This window comes from Hyla sarda, chromosome 1 (genome assembly GCF_029499605.1).
Source record: "Hyla sarda isolate aHylSar1 chromosome 1, aHylSar1.hap1, whole genome shotgun sequence".
Taxonomy (NCBI): Eukaryota; Metazoa; Chordata; class Amphibia; order Anura; family Hylidae; genus Hyla; species Hyla sarda.
Genome location: NC_079189.1, coordinates 612,703,290 through 612,723,001, shown reverse-complemented (window position 1 = coordinate 612,723,001; position 19,712 = coordinate 612,703,290). Strand labels below are relative to the sequence as shown.

The 19,712-nt window shown below is 44.1% G+C and overlaps 2 protein-coding genes and 1 long non-coding RNA gene across 3 annotated transcripts in view; 2 read left to right on the top strand and 1 right to left on the bottom strand.

The window, feature by feature from the left end:
- LOC130298666 (oocyte zinc finger protein XlCOF6-like) overlaps positions 1-1,241 on the top strand; it is a 52,006-nt gene extending 50,765 nt beyond the window's left edge. The window contains exon 6 of the mRNA XM_056551360.1: positions 60-1,241. Coding sequence (XP_056407335.1) covers positions 60-1,030 — 971 coding nt within the window. The 3' untranslated portion in view covers positions 1,031-1,241. The remainder of the gene's footprint in view (positions 1-59) is intronic.
- LOC130306975 (oocyte zinc finger protein XlCOF7.1-like) overlaps positions 1-19,712 on the top strand; it is a 308,614-nt gene that overhangs the window by 83,330 nt on the left and 205,572 nt on the right. The gene's annotated exons all lie outside the window — the stretch shown is intronic.
- Positions 1-19,712, bottom strand: part of LOC130298857 (uncharacterized) — an 85,255-nt gene that overhangs the window by 35,012 nt on the left and 30,531 nt on the right. The gene's annotated exons all lie outside the window — the stretch shown is intronic.

Sequence of the window (19,712 nt, the reverse complement as noted above, 5' to 3'; positions counted from 1 at the left end):
CACATTAGAGAAGCAATTTTTGTGTGCAGAATGTGGGAAATGTTTTACTCATAAATTACATCTGGTTAAACATAAACGAACTCACACAGGAGAGAAATCATTTTCATGTGTAGAATGTGGGAAATATTTTATTCAGAAATCGCATCTTGTAAAACATCAAAGAACTCACACAGGGGAGAAGCCATTTTCATGTTCAGAATGTGGAAAAAGTTTTGCTGACAAATCAAATCTTGTTCAACATGAAAAAACTCATGCTGGAGAAAAGCCATTTTTATGTTCAGAATGTGGGAAATGTTTAACTCATAAATCAGATCTTATTAAACATCAAAGAACTCACACAGGCGAGAAGCCATTTTCTTGTGAAGAATGTGGGAAATGTTTTACTCACAATCCAGATCTTATTAAACATCAAAGAACTCACACAGGAGAGAAGCCATTTTCATGTTCAGAATGTGAAAAAAGTTTTAGCGACAAATCAAATCTTGTTCAACATGAAAAAACTCACACAGGAGAAAAGCCATTTCCATGTTCAGAATGTGATAGGAGTTTTACTCAGAAATCACATCTTGTTAAACATGAACGAACTCACACAGGAGAGAGGCCATTTTTATGTTCAGAATGTGGGAAAAGTTTTACTCTGAAATCGCATCTTGTTAAACATCAATTAAGTCACACAGGGGAGAAGCCATTTCAATGTTCAGAATGTGGGAAATGTTTTACTCAGCAATCAAGTCTTGTTAAACATGAACGAACTCACACAGGGGAGAAGCCATTTTCATGTGTAGAATGTGGGAAATGTTTTACTCGGAAATCAAGTCTTGTTAAACATGAACGAACTCACACAGGAGAGAAGCCATTTTCATGTGTAGAATGTAAGAAGTGTTTTACTCAGAAAACAAATCTTGTTAAACATCTAAGAACTCACACAGGGGAAAAACCATTTTCATGTTCAGAATGTGGGAAATGTTTTACTCAGCAATCAAGCCTTGTTCAACATCAAAAAATTCATACAGGACCGAAGTCATTTTAATGTTCAGAATGTAAGAAATGTTTTACCCAAAAATAAACACTTATCAGACATCTATGAATTCACACAGGAGAGAAGACAATTCATAGCAATAAATGATGCAGATAACACTTCTATATATTAACCATGTACATAGGATATCTGACATTTATACATATATCATATACTGCATCTCCAAACTTGTTCCCAATTGTTAATAAAAGTTTTCTTTTAGAACGTAGTCACCGATCCAGCGATGTCATCACTATAGTTTACATGGTAGGAAAAGAGTGATACAGTAGAATCTCTCAATAGCGGACACTCACGGGGAGAAAAAAGTGTCCGCTATTGGGAAAAATAGGCTCTAAAATCTTTCTAAATGACCGAATACTTTACTGTACTCGAGTGTAATTACCTATAAAACATGATAGAAATATTACAGTAGAATCTCCCAGATCTATTTCATTCCCCCTTTATTACCCTCGGTGCAAATTCATCTCCCCCTCTTTACCACTCCCTGTGCCATTAATCCTCTTTATCTCACCTGTGCCAATTCATCCTCCCCCTCCGGACAGGTTTTGATACATCTCCCTCTATGGGAGAGATTCATCAAAACCAGTGTAGAGGAAGAGTTGTTCAGTTGCCCATAGCAACCAATCAGATTGCTTCCTTCATTTTTGAAAAGGCCTCTGAAAAATGAAGGAAGCAATCTGGTTGCTGTGGGCAACTCAGAAACTTTTCCAGGAAAAGTTTCTGAGTTTCCCATAGCAACCAATCAGATCACTTCTTTCAGTTTGGAGAGGCCTAGTGAAAAAATGAAAGAAGCAATCTGATTGGTTGCTTTGGGCAACTCTGCAGCGTTTCCAGGAAAGTAAAGTTAAACCACAACACTCTAAAACTCTGTCCCATCCCGGGACACAAACCCGTGGTGGTCTCCCATCCACTGTGCTGCCGAGACAGTCCTGCTTAGCTTACTGTTTTACATGCTGTAAGATCGCCATAGACCACAATGGTTAATGCACCAGTCACAGTTCCCTATACCTTTAAATAAGGGAGGCCTCAATATTCGCGAATATGCGCATAAATTTTGCATATGCGCATACATTTTCGTATATGTGGAAAAAAAACGAATATTCGTAATTACGATATTTGCGATTAAAATTCGAATTGTGAATATTGGCGAGTAACACTAAAATGAAATAGCACAGGGGGAGTAAAGGAGAGAAAGAAATGGCACAGGGCGGATCAAGAGGACATTATTTGGCACAGGGGGGAATAAAGTGGCATGAGGAGATCAGAGGGGGGTGAATGATGTGACCGGCCAATGTACAAAAGCAGGAGACCGCTGTTTAAACAATGGTCTTCTGCTTCTGTGCTGGGGCTGCTGCAGGGGGGTGCAGCGGGGGCCTTGGCCCCTTATATGGTATTGGCTGTACCCCTGTGACAGTGGCTCCTCTATTGGAAATGTTTTGTCCCCTATTGGAAGTGTCCAAATACAGATCTGCTGGGATCTGTAATCACTGTTTATGTAGAGGAGCTTCTTCAGGGTCCTGTACAGTACACAATGTCCTAAAAAAGTCACATGGAGCCGCCCTCACCTGGTGTCCAAAGAAGCAGCTAATCCTGGCACAGGTAAAGAGTATTACAGAACATGTAGCATCACCCTGTACTGTAGGGGGCACTACCAGACAGCCAGTCAGTGCATATGTTTCAGTAATACAGGGGTTTTACCAGTGAATGCCCATTCTGATTGGTCGGTTCTTGCGGCCATTGACACATTTCTCAGATCTGGAGGGGTCACTGTATATGGTTGTGATATTCACTGCTCCTCATGGAGAAGACCCAACAGGCATAATCCATGGGGAACTTCTACTGGCAGGGCTGCCACTGCCTATAGGCAAAGTAGGCAGCTGCCTAGAGCGGCCTGTCGGGAGGTGAAGTTGTGACTGCCACAAAAAAACTTGATCAGAGAGCTCAGCCATGATAGCGCTCTGTATACATCACCCACCCACCCCCATGTGCTCCTCATCTTGTAGGATAAGCGCAGCATGAAGCACTGTTCTGACAGCATCCAAATCAACATCCACCGCACCCCCCCCCCTCATCAGACTGCCACACTCCAATGATGACACCTGACACCCCTCCCAGCCGCGCTCCACTCCACTGATGACACCTGACACTGCCCCTGACCAGAACCCCCCCCCCCCCCAGTCCTCAACAGGCAGCCATGCTCCACTAACAAAGCCCCCCGCCCCAGGTCCTAAGCTCCACTGACAAGCTCCCCCCCCCCATTTTTGTATGTTTGATGTGCATATGTATGATGTGCGTATGCATGTATGAAGTGTATGTGGATGTAGGTACGATGTGGTATGTATGATGTGCCTGTGTATGTATGATGTGCATATGTATGATGTACGTATATGTGTGTATGCATGTATGAAGTGTATATGGATGTAGGTACGATGTGGTATGTATGATGTGTGTGTATGTATGATGTGCATATGTATGATGTACGTATGTGTGTATGCATGTATGAAGTGTATATGGATGTAGGTACGATGTGGTATGTATGATGTGCGTGTGTATGTATGATGTGCATATGTATGATGTACGTATGTGTGTATGCATGTATGAAGTGTATGTGGATGTAGGTACGATGTGGTATGTATGATGTGCATGTGTATGTATGATGTGCATATGTATGATGTACGTATGTGTGTATGCATGTATGAAGTGTATATGGGTGTAGGTACGATGTGGTATGTATGATGTGTGTGTATGTATGATGTGCATATGTATGATGTACGTATGTGTGTATGCATGTATGAAGTGTATATGGGTGTAGGTACGATGTGGTATGTATGATGTGTGTGTTTGTATGATGTGCATATGTATGATGTACGTATGTGTGTATGCATGTATGAAGTGTATATGGATGTAGGTACGATGTGGTATTTATGATGTGCGTGTGTATGTTGGTATAATGTGGTATGATGGATGTATGTATGATTTGTGCGTATCATAGATACTGCTACTACTGCCTAAATGGGGCTGCTGCAATCTAAAGGGGGCAGCTACTTCTACTATATGTGGGGGCTGCTACTCGTTGGCCAGAGAGCGCGTGTTGACCATGACACGAAGCGGGGCCGACGCACCCCTTCAATACAGCGCTATGGGAGAGCCCTGCCTTCGGCAATCTCTGGCTCTGCCATATTGCTGTATTGAGGAGGCGTGGCGGCCGCTGCTTCGTGCCGTGGTCAACACGCGCTTTCTGGCCAACGAGCCGGGCCCCATACAGGAGATCGTGGGGGGCCCCAGCGGTCGGACCCCCTGTGATCTGAAACTTATCCTCTATACTTAGTAATGGGGATACATTTTTCAGCACTGGACTACTCCTTTAACCCCTTAAGGACCAGGCCATTTTACACCTTAGGACCGGAGCGTTTTTTGAACATCTGACCACTGTCACTTTAAACATTAATAACTCTGGGATGCTTTTACCTATCATTCTGATTCCGAGATTGTTTTTTCGTGATATATTCTACTTTATGTTATTGGTAAAATTTTGTCGATACTTGCATCGTTTCTTAGTGAAAAATTCCAAAATTTTATGAAAAAATTGAAAATTTTGCATTTTTCTAACTTTGAAGCTCTCTGCTTGTAAGGAAAATGGATATTCCAAATAAAAAAAAATGTATTCACAAAAACAATGGCCCAGATTTATCAAACTGTGTTAGGGAAAAGGTGGAGTGATTTCCCCACAGCAACCAATCACAGCTCAGCTTTCACTTTACCAGAGCTCGTTAGCTGAGCTGTGATTGGTTGCTGGGGAAAAATCCCTCCACTTTTTCCCCCAAACAGTTTGATAAATCTGGGCCAATATGTCTACTATATGTTTGCATCATAAAAGTGACGAGTTTTTACTTTTGGAAGACACCAGAGGGCTTCAAAGTTCAGCAGCAATTTTCCAATTTTTCACAAAATTTTCAAACTCACTATTTTTCAGGGACCAGTTCAGTTTTGAAGAGGATTTGAAGGATCTTCATATTAGAAATACCCCACAAATGACCCCATTATAAAAACTACACCCCCCCCCCCCCCAAAGTATTCAAAATGACATTCAGTCAGCGTTTTAACCCTTTAGGTGTTTCACAGGAAAAGCAGCAAAGTGAAGGAGAAAATTCACAATCTTCATTTTTTACACTCGCATGTTCTTGTAGACCCAGTTTTTGAATTTTTACAAGGGGTAAAAGGAGAAAATTTATACTTATGTTTGTAGCCCAATTTCTCTCGAGTAAGCACATACCTCATATGTCTATGTAAAGTGTTCGGCGGGCGCAGTAGAGGGCTCAGAAGCGAAGGAGTGACAAGGGGATTTTGGAGAGTATGTTTTTCTGAAATGGTTTTTGGGGAGCATGTTGCATTTAGGAAGCCCCTATGGTACCAGAACAGCAAAAAATCCCCACATGGCATACCATTTTGGAAACTAGACCCCTTGGGGAACGTAACAAGGGGTAAAGTGAACCTTAATATCCCACAGGTGTTTCACGACTTTTGCATATGTAAAAAAATATATATTTTTTCACTAAAATGTGTGTTTCCCCCCAAATTTCACATTTTTGCAAGGGTTAATAGCAGAAAATACCCCCCAAAATTTGTAACCCCATCTCTTCTGAGTATGAAATTTTGCTCGGGGGGGCATGTTGCATTTAGGAAGCCCCTATGGTGCCAGGACAGCAAAATAACCCCCACATGGCATACCATTTTGGAAACTAGACCCCTTGAGGAACGTAACAAGGTGTACAGTGAGCATTTACCCCCCACTGGTGTCTGTCAGATCTTTGGAACAGTGGGCTGTACAAAATGTTTAATTTGCACAGCCCACTGTTCCAAAGATCCGTCAGACACCTGTGGAGTGTAAATTCTCACTGCACCCCTCATTACATTCCGTGAGGGGTGAAGTTTCCAAAATGGGGTCACATGTGTTTTTTTTTATTTATTTTTTTGCGTTTGTCAAAACGGCTGTAACAATCAGCCACCCCTGTGCAAATCACCTCAAATGTACATGGCGCACTCTCCCTTCTGGGCCTTGTTGTGCGCCCCCAGAGCACTTTGCGCCCACATATGGGGTATCTCCGTAGTCGGGAGAAGTTGCATTACAAATTTTGGGGGGCTTTTTTCCCTTTTACCTCTTGTCAAAATGAACAGTATAGGGCAACACCAGCATGTTAGTGTAAAAAATTTATTTTTTTACACTAACATGCTGGTGTAGACCCCAACTTCACCTTTTCATAAGGGGTTAAAGGAGAAAAAGCCCCCCAAAATTTGTAACACAATTTCTCCCGAGTACGGCGATACCCCATATGTGACCCTAAACTGTTGCCTTGAAATACGACAGGGCTCCAAAGTGAGAGCGCCATGCGCATTTGAGGCCTGAATTAGGGATTTGCATAGGGGTGGACATAGGGGTATTCTACGCCAGTGATTCCCAAACAGGGTGCCTCCAGCTGTTGCAAAACTCCCAGCATGCTTGGACAGTCAATGGCTGTCCGGCAATACTGGGAGTTGTTGTTTTGCAACAGCTGGAGGCTCCATTTTGGAAACAGTGGCGTACCAGACGTTTTTCATTTTTATTGGGAGGGGAGGGGGCCTGTGTAGGGATTTGTGTATATGTAGTGTTTTTTACTTTTTATTTTGTGTTAGTGTAGTGTAGTGTTTTTAGGGTAGAGTCACATGGGCAGGGGATTACAGCAAGTTTCCCGCTGCGAGTTTGAGCTGCAGCCTGATACTCACTGTAAGCCCCCTGCCCATGTGAATGTACCCTATACATTCACAGGGGGGGGACCTCCAGCTGTTGCAAAACTACAACTCCCAGCATGCACAGTTTATCAGTGCATGCTGGTAGTTATAGTTTTGCAACAGCTGGAGGCACACGGGTTGGGAAACGCTGAGTTAGGAAACAGACAATGTTTTCCAACCAGTGTGCCTCCAGTTGTTGCAAAACCACAACTCCCAAACATTCTCAGGCATGCTGGAAGTAGTAGTTCGGCAACATCTTTAGAGCCAGATGTTGCCGAACTACAACTCCCAGCATGCTTGGAGTTGTAGTTTTGCAACATCTGGAGGACTACAGTTTGCAGACCACTAATACAGTTGTTCCCAATCTATGCCCTTCCAGATGTTGCAAAACTACAACTCCCAGTATGCCAAAACTGTCCAGGTATGCTGGGAGTTGTAGTTCTGCAACATCTGAAGGGCCAGATGTTACAGAACTACAACTCCCAGCATTCCTGGACAGTAAGGGCATGCTGAGGATGTGTAGTTTTGCATCATCTGGAAGAGCACAGTGGTCTCCAAACTGTGGAGCTCCAGATGTTGCAAAACTGCAACTCCCAGCATGCCCAGATGCCAAGGGCTGTCTGGGCATGCTGGGAGTTGTAGTATACAGGGTCCCAATACAGCAATGCATGTCGCTTTACGGCGACGTGCATTGCTGTAAAGGGCCCGACCGCGGCTGAAGATCAACTCACCTGTCGCCGCCGTCTTCATCGCCGGGATACGGGTCTTCAGGAACGAGGTAAGTACCGGCGCCGGTGCCCAGCACTCCCCCGTCCCCCGCCGCGTCCTCCGGTCTTCCTCCCGTCCTCTCTGGACTTCCAGGGGCCAGGCAGGACGGGAGGAAGTAACCACCCCCCCCCCCCCTGCGATTGGTCGGTTAACTAACCGACGGATCGCAGGGGATAGGAGGAGGTGGCCGGCTTGCCACCTCGCTCCGATACTTCAGCATGGTCCTGGATGTCTGTGACAGCCGGGATCATGCAAAATTACCGGGCGGTCGGGTCCCAGAGACCCGATCAGCCCGGTATCGCCGCAGATCGCAGGGGCGATTTCCCTTGCGATTTGCGGCGATCGCCAACATGGGGGGCCTACATGGCCCCCCTCGGCGTTTACCCTGGATGCCTGCTGAAGCATTTCAGCAGGCATCCCGTTCCGATCTCTGCCCGGCACGCGGCAGAGACCGAAAATACAACAGGACGTCCTATGTCCTTAAGAGGTTAAACCATTTCTCTATCTATTCTTTAATGTTTATCATTTTTTATAATTTTTTTAAAGCATTCTAAGTTAGCCCTCAACTCTGTTAGTCTAAGTTCAAAAGGAAGATCATCCATGTGGTAATCGGAGAGAATCGTAGGCTCGGTTCACGCCATGGAAATTCAATTCCGAATTCCTGATAGGAAATTACGATGGAGATTCCGCAGCAGCAGAGTCCTGTTTAATTCAATGTGATTCTGCTGCTCAGTGCACATGGTGGAATTTCCATGCCAGATCTTTCTAGAACAGAAATTCCTTTGTCCGTGTCCACACAGAATGAACGCGGTCAATCTTTGTGCGGAAGCCTCACGGAATTCCTAACTGTCTATGAGACAGCGCATTCCTGTGAGGAGGCCCAAGCACGCACTGTACGACATTCCGTCGTGAGAACATAGCCTTAGGCACAGTCATTATTCAGCAGCATAGTGTCGTGGAATTAATAGGGGGAGAATAATGACAACATGTGTAGAGGAGGAGGGGTGCAGTGAACAGAGCAGCCAATCAGATTGCTTTTTAAACTTTTTGCAGGTCTCAACAAAATGTTAAAAAAAATTAAAGAAGGAATCGGATTGTGTACAGCAGTGTGTGTGTGTATGTGTGTGTGTATGTACATTCCTATACAGGGAGGTATGTGCAGAGCATTGCACCCTTTTCTGTAGTACAGACTAGGGTGTAATGCTCTGCACATACCCCAGGAATGTACACACACACTGTTATACACATGGGAGGGTTTGTGCAGACTGAAGAGCATTGCACCCTAAGGTCTGTAGAAGACACTAGGGTGCAATGCTCTGTCTGCAGTCTACTCTGCACATACCACCATGTGTATAGCAGAGCAGACTGCAGACACAGATGGAGGCCATTGGAGGTTAGCCAAGCGCCGGAGCCGCGGCACAGCACACACTCACTTTACCTACCATAAGGGCCCGGGTGGCGGCGGCAATTGCGTATCCTCCAGAGTCAAGGGCAGGCTGAGCGGGGGATGGAATGGCGGCACTACGGCATCGGCGGGGGAGGAAACAGTTGGGAGGAGTTGGGGCTGCCGCTGAGTCACTGAGGCTGCTGCAGGATTTTGCGGGATTTACAGAACCCGCAGGCATATCGCCTGACTGCCTGCCCGCAGCAGCCTCCTGAGCACCCGCGCCCGCCAGCAGCAGCCTCCTGAACACCCGCATCTGCAGATTTTGGATTGAGTCCCATGGGATCCCAATCCCAATGCATCTAAAGTGGTCTAAACAGTTTGATAAATCTCCCCCAATGTGTCAGAGCACAACTGATCACTGTCCACAGCGTTGTCCCATCTTGGCCGGTGTTAGGCTGGGTTCACACCACGTTTTTGCAATACAGTTACCGTTTCAGGTTTTTGATGAAAAACGAATTCTTCAAAACCGGACTAAACTTTATCAAAACGTGTGTACAATTTTTAACCCATATACGTTTTGAAAAATGATGTCCGGTTGCATCCGTATTTTTAATTAAAAAAAAAGGTATACATTGTTAACTTTTCAGTTTCACTTGTTTGATTGACATTCCAAGAAAAAAAACTTTCGGTGTGTAATGCACATGGGCAAAGTGCAAACCGAATGGAACCCTACACACGTACGGTTCTGTACGGTTCCCATTGAATCCCATGTTTTTTTTACGGTTTCAATACGTTTTTTCACCCAGACCAAAAAACTTTGTAGGCTATGCTTTTGGGTACTAGGAAAAAACTGACAAAACCATATTAGATGCAAAACGGACACAGCCGGATGCATCGTTTGGCATACGGTTTTGTATGGAGAGTCAGTGCATACGGATTTCAATGCGGTTCCAATGCGGTTTTCACATTGAAAATGTATACGGGAACTGTATTGCAAAAACGTGGTGTGAACCCAGCCTGATAGTCTGAGCAGGTAGGTCTTGATGAGATGAGACAAGCAGTAGGTACAAAAAATTGCTGAGGGGAACCAGGTAGGTCAGGTTTATATTTATTAGTCCCTCCAGTAACATATTCATTTTTTGAAAACCTGGAATAACTCTTTAAAGCAGAAGTCTTATCCCAAAAAACTCCTAGGGATAAGTGTTATTCCCAGCCGTTGGACCCCCCGCGATCTCCTGTACGGGGCCCCAGCTCTTCCCAGGAGCAGCACGTCACAACCCTGCACAAAGAGGTGGCTGCCATTCCCCCTCTATATATCTTTATGGGAGAGGGCCAGATAGCCAAATGGCTCTCCGATAGAGATATATGGAGGAGGCATGGCGGGAGAGCAGGGCCCCGTCCAGGAGATCGTGGTGGGTCCCAGCGGTTGGACCCCCTGCAAGGATACGTTTTAATGGCATTAGGTATCTCCTTTAAGTAAACTTACTATTCACTCAGTCTCACTGTGTAAACCTATATACATCGGATGACTGGCGATGGGGGGGCGGAGGCTCGTGACATCACGGCCACGCCCCTTCAATGCAAGTCTATGGGAGGGGGCGTGACATCTGTCACGCCCCTCCCATAGACTTGCATTGAGGGGGTGTGGCCGTGACATCACAAGCCTCCGGCGCTGCACCCAAGGCTCTAAACGAACGCCGGGTGCAGCAGGGAGATCGCGGGGGTCCACAGCGGCGGGACTCCTGCCATCAGACATCTTATCCCCTATCCTTTGGATAGGGGATAAGATGTCTAGGGGCAGAGTACCCCCTTTAAGTATTTTTTTTATGATGTTTTTGCTCTTCTACAATTTTGCAATATTAAGGGGAGATTTATCAAAACCTATGCAGAAGGAAAGTTGACCAGTTGCCCATAGCAACCAATCAGATTGCTCCTTTCATTTTTCGGAGGCCTTTTTAAAAGTGAAAGAAGCAATCTGATTGGTTGCTATGGGCAACTCAGCAACTTTTCGTCTGGGCAGGTTTTGATAAATCTCCCCCAGTATGTTTAGGGTGGCACGGCTCCTAGAATGGTATCGCCCGAACTGGGCTTCCTTTATGCGGACGTCTCAATACGGAGAAACACATCCAAAAAGGAGTATCGGTAGAATGCCATGAATGGGTGAAAAAAAGATTGTGGAAGTTGTTATTAACATAATTAAAGGGTTACTCCGCTCTCCAGCGTCTGGAACTTTGAGTTCTGAACTCTGTGTGTGGGCTGTGTGTTCACGCCCGCCCCCTCAATGAAAGTCTATGGGAAGGGGGTGCGACAGCCATCATGCCCCCTCCCATAGACTTGTATTGAAGGGGCAGGACGGGACATCACATGACGGGGTGTGACGTCACAAAGGGGCGGGCGTAAACACGGAATCCCGCACACAGCGTTCGAAACTCAATGTTCCGGACGCTGGTTAGAGCAGTAACCCTTTAAAGGGGTACTCCACTGGCCAGCGTTCGGAACTAAATGTTCCGAATGCTGTTTTCGCACTGCGGGGGTCAGCCACGCCCCCTCAATGCAAATCTCTGGGAGGGGGCGAGGCGGCTGCCATGCCCCCTCCCATTGACTTGCATTGAGGGGGGGTGGCTGACCCCCGCAGTGCGAAAACAGTGTTCAGAACATTTAGTTCCGAACGCTGGCCAGTGGAGTACCCTTTAAGGAAAGAAACAGCTTCAGATTCAGAGGAAGACTTATAATAATATCATCTACATATCTGCCATCCCATACAATACCGTCACCAAACGAATTATCCACCCAAAAAATGTATTGCAGCTCCCACCAGAATACAAAAAAATTTGCTACTGAGGGGGAGGATTTAGCCCCCATTGAGGCACCTGTGCATTGCATGTAAAAATAGTCAGCACCAGTGGCTGTCCCGTGGCTTTGGATTGTCGGGCAGCCTGGCAGCACAAGGTGTTGGGCCCACTAAAGTTCTATTGTTAAAATAATCATGTGTATTGTAATTTAAAATAATATATTTTCTTAAATTCATTCTGTTATGTATTTTATATGTTGCTGTGCCTTTAAGAGTGCTATCCATGAGACCCTGCATGGCATTGAGAACCCTAAAGTCTGTCTTGTATAGTGAGGTGCAAGGGAGGAGTTAGTCAGTCTTCTAGTTTGGTGGCTCCTGAGCAACAGCTTAGCTCAGGTGTGCTGTGTGTCGTGTGCTCTGAGGAGAGGCCGACTTCAAATCTAATCTCTCAACTGGTCATCCTGCAAGAATTACTCGCAAGGAGGAAATTCATGCCTCAGCGGAACAGTCTTCAGTACCTTGACAGGACCCTAGCTACCAGGATTAAATCTTCCGTCTCACAAGTCAGTATAAATCAATTTTTTTTGTAAGCACCACAAGTCTCAGCCAGCAACATGGCTCCCAAGGGGTTACCCTGCACTCTCACATCAAAAGCAGCTGTACGTGTATTACCATCTGAACCAGCTCAGTAAAGACAGTTATCCGTAACCTGACGTCGATGTGTTCATTTACCACCCCGTGTCTGGCCCAGGAGAAGCTGTTTTAAATAGTGTATAGGGTAACGGTGCCCTAGCGTCACAAAGTGATCAGGTATTTCCACCAACACCACCCCGTGTCACAATAGTAGGGCATCTGTATTGAATGATTGTAGGTCAGAGCTATATGTGGAAAAAGAGGTCATGTCGTCAGAAATGGCCTGAATAGATAACAATTGTGGAAGGGAAGAGTACAAGGCTTAAATATTTAATGTAAGCCATGAAAAAGAACTCCTCCACTGTGACCTATCTATAATAGACAGTAAATGTTGTGTGTCTTTGATGTGGCTGGGACACAACTGGACTAAAGGCTGTAGAATAGAATGGACCCATTCGCATAGGTGTCAAGGAGCTGATTCCCGCCATGATAGGTCGCATCGGCCCTTGTGAACTTTGGGCAGCAAATAAAAAATTGGTACTATAGGGTCAGTAACTAGTGTGTAATTGGAGATTTTCCTACCCTTGCTGACGGAAAATATAGATTTTATGAAAGACAGGAGGCGAGCAATATATTGCCTTTCCTTCATTACTGACATGCTTAGCAGCCAAAAATAGTAAAACGTTTTTTCCACACATTAAAAGAAAAACTTTAGGTACATAGATATGTAGGTATAGTGACAACCAAACATGCTGGCATAACAATTAGCCAATGAGAGAGGAGTCCAGGTAGTAAAAGGTATAGAGTAACAGTAATAATCTTCTTTCTTTGTGTAGAATAACCAGATGAGGATAAATAATATAAATAATGGGAAAAAAAAGTCAATCCGCTGACAATCCGGATTTCTGAAGAATCTTCACTAATAGGTTAGAAAAGAAGCTGAAGAGAACTGGTATCAACGATGAGGAGAAATTCCATCAAACTGAAGATGAATGAAGAACAGTATCGGTCATCAAAGAATATGAAGCATTCAGATCTGGATGCAAATAATGTAGATGAATAACATCTCAGGGAAATTAGCATGCTGAAAAAGAGAATAAGAACAATAAAATGAGGGATGGGTAAAAGGGAGGGATAATGTTCGCCTCCTCTCTTTCATAACATCTATATTTTCCATCAGCAAGGGTAAGAAAATCTCCAAATTTTTTTTTTTAACTGTAAAGTTTTATTGAAATTTTTCAAACATATAAATCAAAGGAAACGTATACACAAATAGATATACGGGCATTGCCCACAAGGATACAGGATGGTATAAACAGAAGGCTAGCTACAAGCCACTATGGCGAAACAACAAACTAAAAGACAATTCTATAGCTAGACAATCAACATAAGGCACATTCCTGTATGTGAAAACAATAATCTGCCGAGCCCAGAGGGCAGCACAAACATTAATAGGGGAGGGGGAGAGGAAAACACAGAGGGACCAAATAGACAAACACCAAACTAGAGATAAGACACAGGTCAGGAGAAAGAGGAAAAGAAACAGAGGGGGGAGACAAGCCCGACAGGTCAAGGTGGTTGTCGGTCAGAAAAACGATCCCAAGGTTCCCATACCGAGAGAAAGGAGGGAATAGTGTTATTCAACAAGGCCGTAAGATATTCCAAGGAACAAATCTCTCGGATATGTGCCAGAAGATCCAACTCAGAGGGAGGAAAGGTTAGTTTCTAACATTTAGCAATTAGGGCTTTGGCGGCCAGGGCAATGTGCATGAAAAGTTTGAATGGTTTCTTAGGGAAAATCGCCAATTTTATATCAGACAGGAAACCTCGCATTATATTGCAAGTTTAAAGCTAACAATGTCATAAGGAGACAAATAATATCAAACATATGGAAAACAATAATAATAATACAGTTATATAATTATAAAAGGGCCATAGAAACATGAGTTTCAAGTCTAAAATAAAAGGTCTTAAAGGTTGATTCAGAAGACCAATCAGCAGCTTTAAGAAGATCTGATAGAGATCACCTCTAGTAGACTGAGCACCAAAAGCTGAAGTGTATATAAAGGCCAATGACATAACTTGTCTGATCCATCTAGCCAGAGTGGCGGAAGAAATGGGTAAATGAGGCTTACAGTAAGAAATAAGTAATTGAAAAAAAGAGGAAAGTCTAAGAGATTCAGTTAAAGGGTAAAGGTGTGCGTTTAAAACAAATTTATTTTAAGGAGTTTGCAAACAAATGTTTGCCGATTGGGATGGAATTAATAGGATCATGATAAAAACAGATAGCGGAATGGTAGAGGTTAAAAGTACGGAAAGCTTTACCAGAATCAAAAGAAAAAGAGAGAGAAAGGATGTGTGGGATAGATGCAAGAACGGGATCCAAATTCCATTGTGTGCACCAATCAACCCAAAGTTTCCAGGCTGATCGGTAAGCAGTCCTGTACCTGGAGCCCAGGCCTCAGAGAGGATAGCTCTAGTTGATGAAGAAAATTCCGAGTCAAATGTGACTGACCCGAAATTAGCCATGCAACCAGAGGAAGTTGAAGGGAGACAATAAGAGGGTGAGGATTGTTCAATGAGTCCAGAAGAAGATACGAAGAATGAGGAATGGTTCTCGGAAAGTCTATGACCATGCTGAGTACTTGGGGAAACCAAGATTGGGTTGGCCACCAAGGGGTGATGAGAACAATGGTTGATTTCTGTAGAATAACTTGAAGTAAGACTCTGGGAATGAGATTTAAAAAGAAGGGAACACATACAGAGTCTGAAGAGGCCAAGATTGTAGAAGAGCGTCCACTCCCTCGGCTTCTGGATCTGGTCGCCAACTAAAAAATAGAGGGAGTTGACGATATTAAGTCGAGAAGCGAATAAGCCCAGATGAAGGGGACCCCAGAGGAGATCGATTTGTTGGAAAATTAGGAGGATCTAGTTTTCAATCGCTGGAATCTGCAAGATAGCAAGAATTCCAATCTGCTACAATGTTGGATAAACCAGGAAGGTATTCTGCTTTTAAAATAATGTCTCTGTCTAGGCAGAAATGCCAAAGATCTTTCATCAAGTTTGCAAGAGGTTCTGATTTGGTTCCTCGTAGGCAATTTATATATTTGACTGCAGAAATGTTGCGAAGGAGAATGCAACATTGTGACACGTCTCTCGCAAAGCTCTTTAGAGAGTTGATGTGGCGCAATGATTCCGAAGGGGACCATTTGCCCCCAGTAGAGAGGGAGCGGAAGCGAGCTTCCCATGCGGAAAGACTGGCATCTGATTCCAGAATAACATGAGGACGGGATGAAAAAATCGTCTTTCCATTCCATTCTTGAATATGTAGGAGCCACCAAAGAAATTCTCCTTTGGCTTCCAGAGAAAGAACGATCTTGTCTGAATATCCTAGACCTTCTCGAAGGTGTTGAATCCTCAGACGTTGGAAAGCCCTATAATGTAAAGGGGCTGGAAAAATGGCCTGAATGGAGGCTGAAAGGAGGCCTACGACTCAAGCTATAGAAAGAAGAGATATCTGCTACTTGTTGAGAAGGAATCGAATCTCTTTACAAATAGTTTTCAACTTCTTCGAAGGTAGCTTCAGAAGAGCTGAATGAGTATTAATCAGAAATCCCAAGAATTCCAGTTCTTGGAAGGGAATTAGAATAGGTTTGTCATAGTTGATAAGGAAACAGAGATCGGTTAAGAGGGATAGTGTCCAATCCATATGTAGATAAGCTTGAAGACTTGAGGAAGCCATAATGAGTATGTCGTCTAAGTAGATTATTAAACGAACACCTCGAAAGCCAAGAAGAGCCACCACAGGTTTCATCAATTTCGTGAAACACCATGGGGCTCAGGAGAGGCTGAAAGGAAGGCAAGTGAATTGTCATTTTTTGTTGTTCCAAAAGAATTGGAGAAAAGATTATGAGGATGCATGGATGGGAACCGTGAGGTAAGCATCCTTGAAGTCAATTTTTATCAAGCAATCTTCCTGTTGTAGAAGATCCCTGAGGAGATGGATTCCTTCCATCTTGAAAAGGCGATAATAAACAAAGTTGTTCAGAATTCTTAACTTTATGACCAGTCTGTGACCGCCATCTTTTTTTTTTTTTTTTTTTTTTACCAAGAATAGGTTGCTGATAAAACCCGGAGAATTCAGAGGTACTTGAATTATGGCATTCTTTAAGTAAAGGTCTTCTATTTCTGAGTTTACTAAGGATTGGTCTTCCTTTGAAAATTGTATTGGATGGGGAAGGTAAGTTTGTATAGGGTTGAACATAAATTCTATTTGATAACCCTTTATTGTAGAGAGAATCCAGTGATCGGAAGATATTACTTCCCAATTCAGGGAAAAATGAAGGAGTCTTCCTCCAACTGGAGGGTGGAAAAAATTGAGTTGACTTACCTGTTGGACTGGATCTTGGTGCACCTCTCTGACGTCTTGCCCTCCAAGGGCATCCCCGGTATGGGAAGAAAGGTGGTTGTGGAGGGACATAGATATATATCAGTCCTGTTGTTGTTGGGGGCCTCTATACTGGTTTCTGTATTGTGGGGCCCGGCTTGGAATACAGCCCCGACTTTTCCCAGCCCGTCCAAAAATCTTATTAGAGAAGACCTTTTTTTTTTTTTTAGAGATGTTTGTGCCTTATCTAGGCTAGAAAATAGGCCAACATATTTAGAGATTTCTTTTGTGAAACTCTCCAAAAAAAACCTTTCAGTTGGGGTTGATAGTTCAGAAGCTGCCAAATGGGTAAGCTGAGGGTCGAGTTTCATTAGAATCGATCAACGTCTTTCTGTATTAAAGGCTTGGTTAACGTTGCCAAATAGGCACATGGCTCTGTGAGCCCACCCTCTAAGGGTAGGAACATCAATTGGTGTATTTTAAGAGTTGGCTTCTTCAGTCATATCTAGGATTTTTGATAATGGACCTAGGAGGTCTACAAATTTGTCCTGGCAGGCTTTGAAACTGCGGTTGATACCCTTTTTGGGGGGTTTTGCCGGACTTTTGAATGTATTTCAGAAGAATAGGGTCTACTTCTGGTGTTTGGGCGGCATTGAGAGTTTAGGCCTTAAGCATTCCGCCCATAATTTATTTCTGGCCTTCCTATCTATGCCTTTCTTAAAGGGGTAGTCCAGTGGTGAAAAACTTATCCCCTATCCCAAGGATAGGGGATAAGTTTGAGATCGCGGGGGGTCCGACCGCTGGGGCCCCCTGCGATCTCTCTGTACGGGGGCCAGGCTCTCCGGCCAGATAGCGGGTGTCGACCTCTGCACGAAGCGGTAGCCGACACGCCCCCTCAATACATCTCTATGGCAGAGTCCGAGATTGCCAAAGGCAGCACTTCGGCCCTGCCATAGAGTTGTATTGAGGGGGCGTGTCGGCCGCCACTTCGTGCGGAGGTCGACACGCCCCCTTCCCGCGGGCTGTCAGGGCTCCCTACAGGAGATCGCAGGGGGCCCCAGCGGTCGGACCCCCGCGATCTCAAACTTATCCCCTATCCTTAGGATAGGGGATAAGTTGTTCACCACTGGGTCACCACTGGACTACTCCTTTAATCCAATGAGAAATAAACCTCTCAACTTCAGGATTTGGGGCCCATTCACCCGACCTGGGGTGCTTTATATGGGATGGGTCAACGAAAGGCATCCCTAGAGTGTCAAGGACAGCGGAGTCAGAAGCATTGGTTTCTCCAAAATTAGTATCACTTCCTTCCGATTTCATAGGGTTATAGGAAGGGTCATCTATTTCTGAAGCATCAGAGTCATCTGAAGACTATTCATTAACCCCTTAAGGACCAAGGACGTACCGGTACGTCCTTGGTCCTGCTCTCCTGATATAACGCGGGGTTACACAGTAACCCCGCATCATATCACGGCGGGCCCGGCATCATAGTGAAGCCGGGACCTGCCTCTAATAGCGCGCAGCGCCGATCGCGGCGCCGCGCGCTATTAACCCTTTAGCCCTAAAAGCGAAAGCAAAAGTTGCCGGCTAGCTCAGTGGGCTGTTCGGGATAGCCGCGGCGAAATCGCGGCATCCCGAACAGCTTACAGGACAGCAGAAGGGCCCCTACCTGCCTCCTCGCTGTCCGATCGCCGAATGACTGCTCAGTGCTCAGAGATCCAGGCATGAGCAGTCATGCGGCAGAATCGTCGATCACTGGTTTCCTATGAGAAACCAGTGATCAATGATGAAGATCAGTGTGTGCAGTGTTATAGGTCCCTATGGGAGCTATAACACTGCAAAAAAAAAAGTGAAAAAAAAAGTGAATAAAGATCATTTAACTCCTCCCCTATTAAAAGTTTGAATCACCCCCCTTTTCCAATAAAAAAAAAAAAACAGTGTAAATAAAAATAAACATATATGGTATCACCGCGTGCGGAAATGGCCGAATTATAAAAATATATCATTAATTAAACTGCTCGGTCAATGGCGTGCGCGCAAAAAATTCCAAAGTCCAAAATAGTGCATTTTTGGTCACTTTTTATATCATTTGAAAATGAATAAAAAGCGATCAATAAATCCTATCAATGCAAAAATGGTACCGTTAAAAACTTCAGATCACGGCGCAAAAAATAAGCCCTCATACCGCCCCATACACGGAAAAATAAAAAGTTACAGGGGTCAGAAGATGACAATTTTAAACAAATTAATTTTCCTGCATGTAGTTATGATTTTTTCCAGAAGTCCGACAAAATCAAACCTATATAAGTAGGGGATCATTATAATCGTATGGACCTACAGAATAAAGATAAGGTGTCATTTTTACCGAAAAATCTACTACGTAGAAACGGAAGCCCCCAAAAGTTACAAAATTGCATTTTTTTTTCAATTTTGATGCACAATGATTTTTTTTCCGTTTCACCGTAGATTTTTGGGCAAAATTACTGATGTCATTACAAAGTAGAATTGGTGGCGCAAAAAATAAGCCATCATATGGATTTTTAAGTGCAAAATTGAAAGAGTTATGATTCTTTAAAGGCAAGGAGCAAAAAACGAAAATGCAAAAACGGAAAAACCCCCGGTCCTTAAGGGGTTAAAAGGGTCGTCTCTATTATATGGCCTCTTTTTAGAGTGACTGTGGGATCTATGCACTGTTTGTGCCTGCTGAGAAGAAAATTGCGTTATAGTTTGAGCAACTGATTTGGCAATTGTCTCCTGCATGGAGAGCATAGCAGATGATACTGCTGATTTAACTGATCTGGTCACAGATTGATCAACCAGATCTTGGATTTGATCAGCAGTAATAAAATTGGTATCTGAGGGGTATAGTCTGCTCAATGGACATTTTGTATATAGTTGGTGGTATAGCTTTAAATAAATGAATATATAGCTTTATTTATGT